The sequence below is a fragment of the Melitaea cinxia genome, chromosome 17 (genome assembly GCF_905220565.1).
Source record: "Melitaea cinxia chromosome 17, ilMelCinx1.1, whole genome shotgun sequence".
Classification (NCBI taxonomy): domain Eukaryota; kingdom Metazoa; phylum Arthropoda; class Insecta; order Lepidoptera; family Nymphalidae; genus Melitaea; species Melitaea cinxia.
In genome coordinates, this window is record NC_059410.1 from 8,173,725 (window position 1) to 8,184,873 (window position 11,149).

Consider the following 11,149-nt stretch of genomic DNA (forward strand, 5'->3'; position numbering starts at 1 on the left):
ATGAAGATGTTTGATTTGTAGTATATAATAATTTAAGTCTATTTTTATAATAGCGTCTTACCTTTGTATCACTTTAAAAGCCTTATTTCCTTAACCGAGTACTTGAATTTATCGATAATGCATATCGACAGTTGTTACAACCACGGCTGTAAGCAACTTGTCAGTGTAGTTGCGGCGTGTCATTATACTGTAATGACACAGAATGTATCTATGTGGGTGTGACAAATGTAAGTGTGTTTTTAATTTAGTATGTGTGAGTTTCGTAGTGATAGACGATTATTTTTGTATGGGAATTAGATATAGTAAGCATGTGTGTAATTTACCCCGCAAAAAATGCCAGACAGTTTTGTATCGGTAAAAAACGCCAGGGCTACTCCCCTCCGTGTTGCTCTATGGATAGCTACGACGCTATAAACTGGTAACTGGGAAACGTGATATTATAAATGGGTCATTTCGATTGCCAATCACGTTGCCGTTTGCATTACCCGGTTATCCCTCATTATCCGTCATGCCACTCATGCTTCTGGCGGCTTTTAACCATTAAGTAGACTTGGGTAACTCATGAGTGAGTGATACAAATGAAACATATCTTTTCAAGTGAGCTAGTCTCTCATCAGCTCACTTGCGTTTCAAATATATCTCCAGCTCACTTGCTTTATGATTCATTTTCGAGATACTGACGTAATGAGCGAGAGTGAACGAGACTGAGCTAGTGAGCCACTCGATCGGACAATGGCGTTTATCATGCGAAAGAGAGAGATAGTTAGCTATGGCTCCGTTTCTTTTCGATTCATATTTCACAAGGTCATAGACTCAATCGTCTTGCTTTGAATAAGCCAAAAAGTATTTTTTGTTGACAACATTAGGTTGCAATTTGGTTGCATTATAAAATTATTTCACTGAGCTAAATGAGCTGAAGAGCTTGTAGGGTTTACCTACATTAAATATCTTAATATATATAAATCTCGTGTCACAATGTTTGTCCTCAATGGACTCCTAAACCACTTAACCGATTATAATAAAATTCGCACACCATGTGCAGTTCGATCCAACTTAAAAGATAGGCTATATTTTATTTTGATATATTATGTTATTATTATATTTCAGGAAAAAATAAGGTGATACGAAGTTCGCCAGGTCAGCTAGTATATCTATATGATTACATACGATCTCGCTACGTGTGGAAAAGAAAGCAACCTCTTTTGACAACCAAATTTTAAATATTGTTTTAAAATTAATATAAGACTTTTCTAATATCATTTAAATTTTGTATATATAGTCGTAAGTTTTTAAAAATAAAGATATCCCGATCTGAACAGCAAAAGTGTTATTTCTCTCAAACTTTAAAAAGAAGAAGTCTACAGTTAGAATAGTTAGGGACAAAACCCCTTACAGACTCTGGAGAATAACTTAACCATACTAAATAGCTTTTTCAAAAAAAGAAAAACCTGGAAATGGACTTGAAATGAGTGATATATATCCTAAGATCAAAATGATATATATCTCTCTTTTCTTTTCAGTGATATAAACTTCGCAAGGCTACCATTAAGCCAACGTACCACCACCTCTGTAGTTTCCCGACTTGTGTAATAAGACCTTGGTGGAATGTAATTATATATATATATAGCTCTGTGCTCGCAATATGGCAGCATGCTGAAAACATGCAGCTGTAGGGGTTGTGAACAAATATTTTGTATGGATTGGAGTAAAACTAAATTCAACATGGATTCCCAGAAATTTATCGTTGCATTTTTGCCTAATCGAATCAGAGTTATTTCTTAAAATTCGCGCCTCGTTTTGATGAAAGTCAACTCTGAGCCACCTATATTTTGTGGGTGAGGTGGGCGCGATGTGGTGGCGAACAATGACGTTATCTATGACGTCGAGCGATCGCTCGCGACATCGGGCCGAAGGTGGAACGAAAGACAGAGCGTCGCCATCGCGTAGTGGAACGCACCCATTATACACCCTTTAAACGTCGTAAACTGTCATATGATTCGTCATTTGTCAAATATTAAAATACTCTTTGAAATTTGAATGGTTGTCGTCAAAAACTCGGATTGAATATGCATTTTTATTTTTAACTATTTCAAATATTACCTATTTATTTTTTCTATAAAGTATTTAAAATTAAACTATATGTAATTTTAAATAACCTCTTAATAATCTTATACTTTGTACGGTTTTTTTAAAATTTGAGGGTTATGTAATCATACTACTTACTTCAAATCTGTATGTATACAGTACAATTGAAATAACCTTGTGACTAGTTGTGACAATGTCTTCAAGATACAGGGTTTTTTGGCGGCGACTTATGCAAATTAAAGTTTATTACAGAGTGCCACCTCGTCCACTTTTCAAAGTTCCACAAAGTATATCGATACCTTGTTCTCTTGGATTTTCATTATTAACACTCATTGGCCTTGAAAAGAAATTAACTGCTGAAGATGAATTAATATTAACAATAAAACATTGTGTTCTGTTTATTCAAAGAGGTGATTACGATAAAGCAGAACAACTTCTTCATGTTGCTTTAAAGCAAGCACAACAAATACAACATCAGTTAGGTATAACATATATTTATGATGTAATGGCTAATTTAGCACTTGAAAGAGAACAATATGATAAGGCTAAGCAGTTATTTATAGCAGTCTCACAGAGGATTATGGCTGATGGAGCAACTGAAGATGACCTTCGTGTCATTCATATGAGTATTAAGTTAGCAAGAATAAGTCACATGAAGAAAGATTACACGACAGCTCAGTTAGGGTACGATTGGTGCTTGGAAAAACTTAAGAGTGAATTTTCGAAAGATCCCTCCGAAGAAAATAAGATGTTACTAGCAATGGCTGAAGACTGGTATGGTCGTTTATTTTTAGAATGTAATAAATATGAACTAGGTTACAATTACATGCAAAGTGCTTACAATAGGATGATTACTATCAAAGATGTTGATAAAGAACATTTAGTGATACAGTTAAATGATCTTGGTACTGTATGTGATAAAATAGGCAAAGTTGATGAGAGTATTGATTATTTCACTAAAGCAATTGATCTGGGTAAACAAATACCAGATAAGTCAGATTTAGGTGTATTCTATGTTAATCTAGGTAGAGCATACATTAAGAAGAATATGTTAGATATTGCACGGAAAAATTGTGGATATGGATGGAAACTGGGAGTGATGATGAAAAACAAGAATGTCAAACATGAAGCAGAAGCGTGTATAGAAGAAATAAAAAACAACTCTTGAACATGTTAGATTTTTATTTTATTGTTTATCACAAATGAAATGCTAATAAAAGCAATATATGTGGTACCCTGTAATCATACAAACAGTTCTGGCTGTATTTAACAAGGACATTTCAGGGGATTATTATGAACATTAATGCACATAATAAATGTATGTACAATATAACTAATTAGTTTCTTTTATTGCTTTACATATTTTATCTATATTGCGGTTGTGATACATAGCTAAAACATTTTTACATTAAGAATTAAATGCGTTAAATTGATATCAATTGAATCTTTTCTATCTTATAAAATTTTATTATCTATGTATTATTGAGCACTATCTTTTGTGACGCTGAAAGGTTCGGTAACAATTTCAGTATGAGTATTAGTAATGACAACATCTTTGACTGGTCGGTCATTGGTACCAGTAACTGTCTTTTCAATCTTACGGACGACATCCTGTAAAACAAACAAAACTGTTTTAACATTCTACTTGCAACAATAGTAATTGTTTAGCAATTTTTGTACATATTGAGTAATTCTGATGTAATAAACTCAAAATATGTCATAAAAAAATTTAAAAAACTGATTATTCAGTTAGTTAAAATACTCCTCCAAAACGGGTGGACAGATTTTTATGGATATTTGTGTGCATATTGGGTGGGTCTGAGAATAGGCCAACATCTATTTTTCATAAACCTGAGTTATAAGAGGGGGGGGGGGGGGTTAAGTGGTTAATAAAATATATAGCAAAACAATTTTTGGTGGTCAGCTAGTTATATCTATAAAATTATAAAATATAAATAAATACTACATACCATTCCTTCAAGGACTTTGCCAAAAACAACATGTCTGCCATCTAACCATGGGGTTTTAGCAGTAGTGATGAAGAACTGAGACCCATTAGTGTCCTTGCCAGCATTAGCCATAGATAACCAACCTGCACCATAGTGGCTCAACTTGAAGTTTTCATCTTCAAAACGTTCGCCGTAAATGCTACGACCTGAATGAAATAAATCACCATAAATATTAAGCACTTTTTGTGTCTCACTAATTTGTAAGAACATCAACACTGAATTGAATTGGGGATAGGGTCGGCAACACGTTTGAAATGCTTCTGGTGTTGTAGGTGTCTATAAGCTATGGCAATTGCTTATCATCAGGTAAGCTGTATGCTTGCTCTGCCAACCTTGTCACATAAAAAAAAAAATGTTTCAATTATACCAATTTAAAAGAAAGTTTTGAACAAAGTGCTTATGAAATAAAAAAATAATGGTTGTAACTACATACAATTTTATACCTTTATATAATTGGAAACATTGTACAGCCATCAATTAAAATGCAATAAGATATAAGAAATTGGAATTTAATTGTAAGATTTATATTGATATGTTAAGAAAGGAAAAATGGTATCAACCATGATAATGATTTACCTCCAGTTCCATCTCCCTTAGTGAAGTCACCACCTTGGATCATGAAGTTCTCAATAACCCTGTGGAACTTACTGCCCTTGTAACCTTCACCCTCAGGTTTTTGAGCAAGTTGATAGAAGTTTTCTGCAGTTTTAGGAACTGTTTTACCGAACAATCCAATAACAATTGTACCAATTGGTTCGTTGCCAATGCTCATGTCAAATTTGACCTATTTAGAAAAAGTTCTTATCAGACAATTTCGATGTACAAATTTTTATATCTATAATAATGAAGATTAGTATAAAAATATCTTTGTTGTAAGTTTTTTAAAGGAACTGAAAAATCAAGTAGCTTTTAAAAGTGGTAAACAAAAAAATTAAGTTTAAAATGTTGATGAATATGTACAAAATGTGTTTGTTGAGTACTAAATAATACAATTTATTAGAAGTATATATGAGAAATCTAATTAAAACAAAAAAAAAATTTTTGAACAAAGAACTAATGATGCAAAACTTGAAGCGTCACATCCACAAGGTCACCGACCTCATGAGGATGACATCCGGTTAACTTTAAAAAGCTTTGTAAATTTCGATATAATTTAAATAGTCTTCAAATTAATAAAAATATTTTCATTTAATAAACTTAAAATATTACCTTGTGGGTCACCTTTGGTCCTTTAGGAGCATCTGCAGACCAGGCTGTATTAACAATTAGCAGAAGCCCTATTGCCGCCAAGAGAACACCCATTATTAATATTAACTTTGTTTTTTTTCTAATAATTTTTGCTAATGAATTAAAAGAAAATTTTAAATGGGTAGCTGTTGCTCTTAAGTGGGCGCTACACAGAACCGGGACCGGCAAAACTTCATCAACGTGTACATGCAGCTATAATTTACAATCGGCAAGCAAAGTAGGTAGTTTTATTCAGAGTATATATAAGTAGTTATAATACACGTCAGAGTTCAGACCACAGAGTACTATATGGAGTACTATGGTTCAGAATTACGATCTTTTTATTTCAAAATTTCCTTAGCATACGATTTTTTTTTGTAGTTGGCGTACGATCACACTTTTTTTGCACCTGGCAGCCCTGTTTAGAGTACTAAATTAGTACTACTAAGTGCTACTAAGTGCTCCCGCACACTTACAATTAAGTTGGCCGACTACCGAACAACTAAATTGCGTACGTGTGCGGACGTTTACAACTTAGTTGATCAACTTTATTTTGTTGGTTGGTTAGCCGCAGACTATTCGCTTTAAGGGGCCTACTCAAAGCACTGCCTGCAGGGCCTGCTTGCAGTTACTGCCGCAGAGGATGTTGCTCCACAAAGCACTGCAAATCATTTACGCGGCATACGTTGTCGTGTTCACTTGTGTTCTCTTTGTCCTTGCCTAAATTCGTCAGTTTTTATAAATGGCTCCTACATTATTCAAACACCAAAAAATAGCATTGGGTTTGACTGTATTGAGTACTTGTAGCGTTCAAAAGAAAAAAAGGAAGCACTGGTGTAAAAAAGTTTTATATTTTTCATGTAAAAGCGACATAGCCTGCGACCGCATATCTTTGTTATGATAATGATCGTGGTTGGTTTTCCAAAGACATGGCAAATCCCTATACAATTAGATTACGTCCTTCCACACGTCTTTTTCTCGCTGGCTCATTTTTCTTGAAGAAAACAGAGCCAAACAAATAATATAATAAAACTAAACCAACTAACCACCAACTGATTAATTGCTAAATGACAACCACTGACAAGATAAACCCCAGGTCAAATAGAGTAGACAAACGTCGCAATGTACCGACGTAAACAAAATGGTGGTCTAAATCGGCCCGACCGAGCTACACACGTCCCTGATTGCAGTTTACGGAGTGGGGAGATCGTGTGTCGGGCTGGCAGAACGACACTGCGGCCCTGCGACAGGGTGAACAATTAAAATATCGGCCCTGCATGCATACATACAATACGATCGGCAGTGGCACTGCAAGCAGGGCCCTGCAGGCAGTGCTTTGAGTAGGCCCCTTTAATCAGTGACAGTGTTGCTAGCGCGGTGCGTGTGCGTGAAAATGCGAAAAAAAAAACGCTCTAATTGCTCTAATAATAAAAAGAAGATGAAAACAAAAAAGAACATTTTGGGTGCACATATATTAAGTAATAGATTAGAATATGGGAAGCATCGTAGATTGCATTCTAAACTCAGATGTTATCCAGATAAATTTTTTTCATACTACAGAATGAGTATTTCGTCTTTTGATGAACTCGTATATCTAATTGGGCCAGCAATAATCAAACAGGATACACCTTTCCGACTCGTTATAGCCGTTGAAGAAATATTTTTTTTTAAATATAATTACTATACATCCACGGGCTTTTGAAACCCATGTCCTTTTTTATTTCTAAAACATGCTATTTTTTTTTTATTAAGGTTCATCTATAAGTTCTTCTACTATACAAAAGCTTTCGTAAAAAAAGCATATTTTGTTTCTCTTCAAGGCTAATTCAGATATTATATCACGAACAAAAAGATATCCACAAAAGTTAAATGTACCATTTCAAAAACTAACTCTTTATAAAAAAAATGTATACTGTATAAAAATTTATAACACATTGCCCGATACCTTAAAAGACCTTACAACTGCAATGTTTAAGAAAAAATTATTTGATCTGCTGTTGGAGAAAATGTATTACGATGTTAATGACTTTTTAGTGCACGGAATTTAGGATATTAATTTAATGACCTTAAAGATAGTCAATTAAACGTCACATCTAAGAAACATATCAATTATGGTAGTATTAATTAAATCGTTTTAGGAACAAATTATATAACAATCATATTGATAATGTATAATTGTTTTTTCCAATTATGGTATATTAATTATATAGTTTTAGGAAGAGATTATAACATATATTAATAATGTATAAATAATTTAATACTTTTTCTTTCTCAATTATATTAATATTGGTTGTATAGTTTTAGGAAGAAAGTAAATCATATATTAATAATCTATAAATAATTTAATAATATATAAATAATTCAAAGATAAATAATCTACAGTTTATGTTAAAAACTTTGTATAATAACCACATTAATATTTAATATTTGCACACCGTAAGGTAGAACATATTTGGACTATACAAATGTTAATCCTGTACAACTTCAACACCATGTTCTTGCAAATAAACAATTATTATTATTATTACTTTTTCGTTTGCAACAACTGATCGGGACGCAGGCGTCGTACCCGTCGACGAAGATCCGGGCGTAGGGAAATCAAGCGTACGCGTGTAGTCGTCTTCCATCTTGCCACAGAGTAGTATGATATAAACAGGAATAGAGACCAATCTTGCTCCATAAAAAGGGGCATGAAGAAACTAGCGCCATCTGTATTTTATAGTCAGAACGAAAACTTTGTGATACCGATGTACATATAGCTATTTATAGGTATATTTAATTTTATGATTTAATAATGTGTTTATTTCAGGGATTGATAAATGAAATACAATTTACCTAATAATATTTTTATTACTATTGACCTCGATTGATTAATTAGCCTATGATATGATATGTAAAGATTTAACATGGTATGGTAGAATATTGCAAAATTATCCATTTGGAGTGGCTAGATGAGTTAGATAGAGATATATTTCGAACATTACAATTGTGTTGAAGTTTTAGTACACACTTATCAAAATTGGAAACGAGACTGCTTTTCGCTATTGCTAGTATTAAATGTTCTTGTAAAGTATTAAAGGTATTGCCAAACTCATATACAGTTGCAAAGGGCACCCTTTCAGTATAGTTAACAGTACTCTGTGGGCCAGGCCCCTTTCCAACTAATCTTGTATAATATAAATTACTGATAGATTTCCTGGTTGGTAAAGGAATTGAATTGTGAAATTGTGAAAACTACTTATGTGATGCTTATGTCCATCCCAATTTCCAAGACACAATTTATAGAAAATTTAAATGTTACTTTATCGGCCCCATAAGGTAATATTTAAATTTTCTTTTTAAAACATTTAGTATGATATTTTTTAGCTTTCATCTGTACTTTATCTTCTTCATCATCAACTTGTCTTCTCCCAGATAAAATTTTATTCATTACTTTACAATAATTAAAATTCATAAATCTAATCACAGTATTAATTAAATAATCTATCATTTTTCTTTTATGCGTATTACATTGTATAAAATCAAAATTGACTAAGGAATAAATAGACGTTTTAATAATATCCTTTAAATAATGAAATTCTAAGTTTTCTTTGAGAATATGATAAACTATGTCTTGGAAATTGGATATAAGTTTTATTAAATTTTTACTGGGAGTACAATGACATCGCCGACCTGCATACTTTCGCTGCCTTTATTTCAGCTGTCTGCTTTTAAATTTTATTTTTTATCTTTTTTTTTGACAGCCATTATTTTCATCCGTACATTTATTTCTGGTCTGGAGAGCTTAAAGGTCCTAGCAGATATTTTCCTGCCTGAAAAGTAGGAAATGAATTTTGTATGAGTATAAAAGTAAATTTGTTTTAAATAACTGTTAACTGTGTTGTAATGTTTTACTTGCGAATTTGAATAATAATTATACACAGTGTACACAGATAGTCATAATTTTATGTATACAATAAACAATAAGAATGTAAAAAAGAAACACAGTACACACAGTAGTCAGACAGGAAATGCTGACCTCTAGTTATCCTATGGCAATAGTTTTATTAGAAAAATAATTTTTGAACACGGATGAGTATTTTCGGAGATTATACCTGTCCACATTTTACCTCTTTATAATATAGAAAAAAACATTATAAAGACTTAAGTGGTTTGAAAAAGGAAATCTCCAGAATCCAGTTACAAAAATTCTGTCATTGAGAGAAAAATAAACTATAAAGTGACTGATATAGGATACCTCTTTATACGAGAAAAATTAATAGTTCCAGAGGGAATCTTCATGCGGGTGAAGTTGCGCCTGTGCCTCTGTGTGTTTGAGCTCAAACACACATGAGCAGGAGGAGATCAAACTTATTTTGTATTATATGATTATAAAACTTACCTAAATTTTGTTCAGTCCTTTGAGAAGTAGAAGGTAGCACTTGCTCACATACCACTCTTTCCAGATCTGAAATATGAATAAATCATTATAACTCAAGGCTCGTCAATTGTGCGTAGGCATGAATCATGAAATACCATTAGGGAAAACTGTTTGTAATATAAAGTATTTAATAAAATGTTTGTAATATAACCAATGAAAGATTTTTTTTTTACCAAAGTCAGATAACATTTACTTAACCACGGATTTAAATTGACCTCTAACAGTTTTTGTATAGAGTAACTGTCAAAAATTCAAAATTTATTCACAGAATAAGACTGTTTAGTATATATGTTTATACTATGTATAAAAGTTATGTCGATTTCGACCTTTGTGATAGTGCCAACTATGAAACTTTAAAAATATAGACACAAACACAAAATAATTTTTTTGTAATTTAATGTATACATCAACTACTGAAGTGATTCACGAGCTGAAATAAAATATATACAAACATATTTATGTACCTTTATCTTCATTTTTCTTGGTATGATAGAGGCCATTGTGACTGTTCGCACCATATTTTAAGATTCAAATAATGCGACATATAAAATTTAAACTGCATGCTGGGATCAATATTGAAACATGTATTTTGAACCCTACAACAATATTATAATAATACCTCTAGAAGTTGATGGAATTGGCTGATTTACAAGTTCTTGCAAAGGTTTTCTTCCAACACATAGTTGTGATAGTTGAAACCTAAAAAATAAAGGAATAACTGTATTAACAATTTTGCTCAGATGCTTTAGTTTTGTAATTAATTAAAGCAACAGTGGCCACTCATATATAATTATGTGGTCAACATGTTTATAATGGTATGAAAGTCATTTAATGTGATTAAGTCTAGGAACTATACTAAATATGTTTAGTAGTCAGTATTAGTAATTATATTCTTATAATTTAATTTAGTGTGCATTTGTAAGTTCCAAAATATCACCTCCAATTGAATAAAACCACGTATTAAATCGTAATTTATCTTTTTCAGGGTTCGGAAATCCATGAAGAACTGCATGTATGCCTGAAACTAATTATGCAATTATTGATGTATATTTCTGTCAGTTTCCTTTAGTAATAGTTAATTCAAATAAAAATATTGGAATTATAAAAAACATGTTTGACTGAAAGAGAAAAATGGAACATGTTGGTGTTTCGAAATAAATTGGATTTTATATTAAAGAGATACGAAAACTGAACAATTTTTTTTATAAAATGTAAAAAAGTAATTTTGAATTGCGTTCAATACAAAGCCCCAATATTTATGATTTGGCTATTAAAATGTGATATGGTGACATACCTCTGCTGTCCTTGCACCCAGGAACGCAGCAGTGCTTATCCGATGACATGATTCTTAAACTAAGGGAGTCTTATCTCAAACTTAACTACACACACTTCACACTGTGTGAACTTC

At 32.3% G+C, this 11,149-nt stretch overlaps 2 protein-coding genes and 2 long non-coding RNA genes across 4 annotated transcripts; 2 read left to right on the top strand and 2 right to left on the bottom strand.

Annotated features, from left to right (window-relative positions):
- The first annotated feature begins 2,255 nt into the window (after window positions 1-2,255).
- LOC123661932 (tetratricopeptide repeat protein 19 homolog, mitochondrial) lies at window positions 2,256-3,422 on the top strand. Its single transcript, XM_045596864.1, has one exon. It carries the CDS (start codon window positions 2,279-2,281, stop codon window positions 3,251-3,253), a length of 975 nt encoding a protein of 324 aa, XP_045452820.1. The 5' UTR covers window positions 2,256-2,278; the 3' UTR covers window positions 3,254-3,422.
- LOC123661933 (peptidyl-prolyl cis-trans isomerase 6) lies at window positions 3,250-5,603 on the bottom strand. Its single transcript, XM_045596865.1, has 4 exons — window positions 5,304-5,603; window positions 4,671-4,878; window positions 4,056-4,240; window positions 3,250-3,696 (listed from the first exon to the last, which is right to left on the bottom strand). Exons 1-4 carry the CDS (start codon window positions 5,394-5,396, stop codon window positions 3,565-3,567), a joined length of 618 nt encoding a protein of 205 aa, XP_045452821.1. The 5' UTR covers window positions 5,397-5,603; the 3' UTR covers window positions 3,250-3,564.
- A 3,254-nt stretch (window positions 5,604-8,857) lies between these two features.
- Window positions 8,858-9,930, bottom strand: LOC123661583. Its single transcript, XR_006744361.1, has 2 exons — window positions 9,703-9,930; window positions 8,858-9,133 (listed from the first exon to the last, which is right to left on the bottom strand). It is a non-coding gene; the product is annotated as an uncharacterized LOC123661583 (long non-coding RNA).
- A 533-nt stretch (window positions 9,931-10,463) lies between these two features.
- On the top strand, window positions 10,464-10,850 carry LOC123661582. The gene is made up of 2 exons (XR_006744360.1): window positions 10,464-10,556; window positions 10,727-10,850. It is a non-coding gene; the product is annotated as an uncharacterized LOC123661582 (long non-coding RNA).
- The last annotated feature ends 299 nt before the right edge of the window (window positions 10,851-11,149 follow it).

Excerpts from the sequence above, each read along its gene's own strand:
- LOC123661933 (XM_045596865.1), bottom strand. The coding sequence starts at position 5,396 with ATGGGTGTTCTCTTGGCGGCAATAGGGCTTCTGCTAATTGTTAATACA. Across the intron at positions 4,241-4,670 it reads TAAGGGAGATGGAACTGGAG|GTCGTAGCATTTACGGCGAA; the intron begins GTAAATCATTAT and ends TATTTCATTCAG. Across the intron at positions 3,697-4,055 it reads GCAAAGTCCTTGAAGGAATG|GATGTCGTCCGTAAGATTGA; the intron begins GTATGTAGTATT and ends TTTGTTTTACAG.
- LOC123661932 (XM_045596864.1), top strand. The coding sequence starts at position 2,279 with ATGTCTTCAAGATACAGGGTTTTTTGGCGGCGACTTATGCAAATTAAA.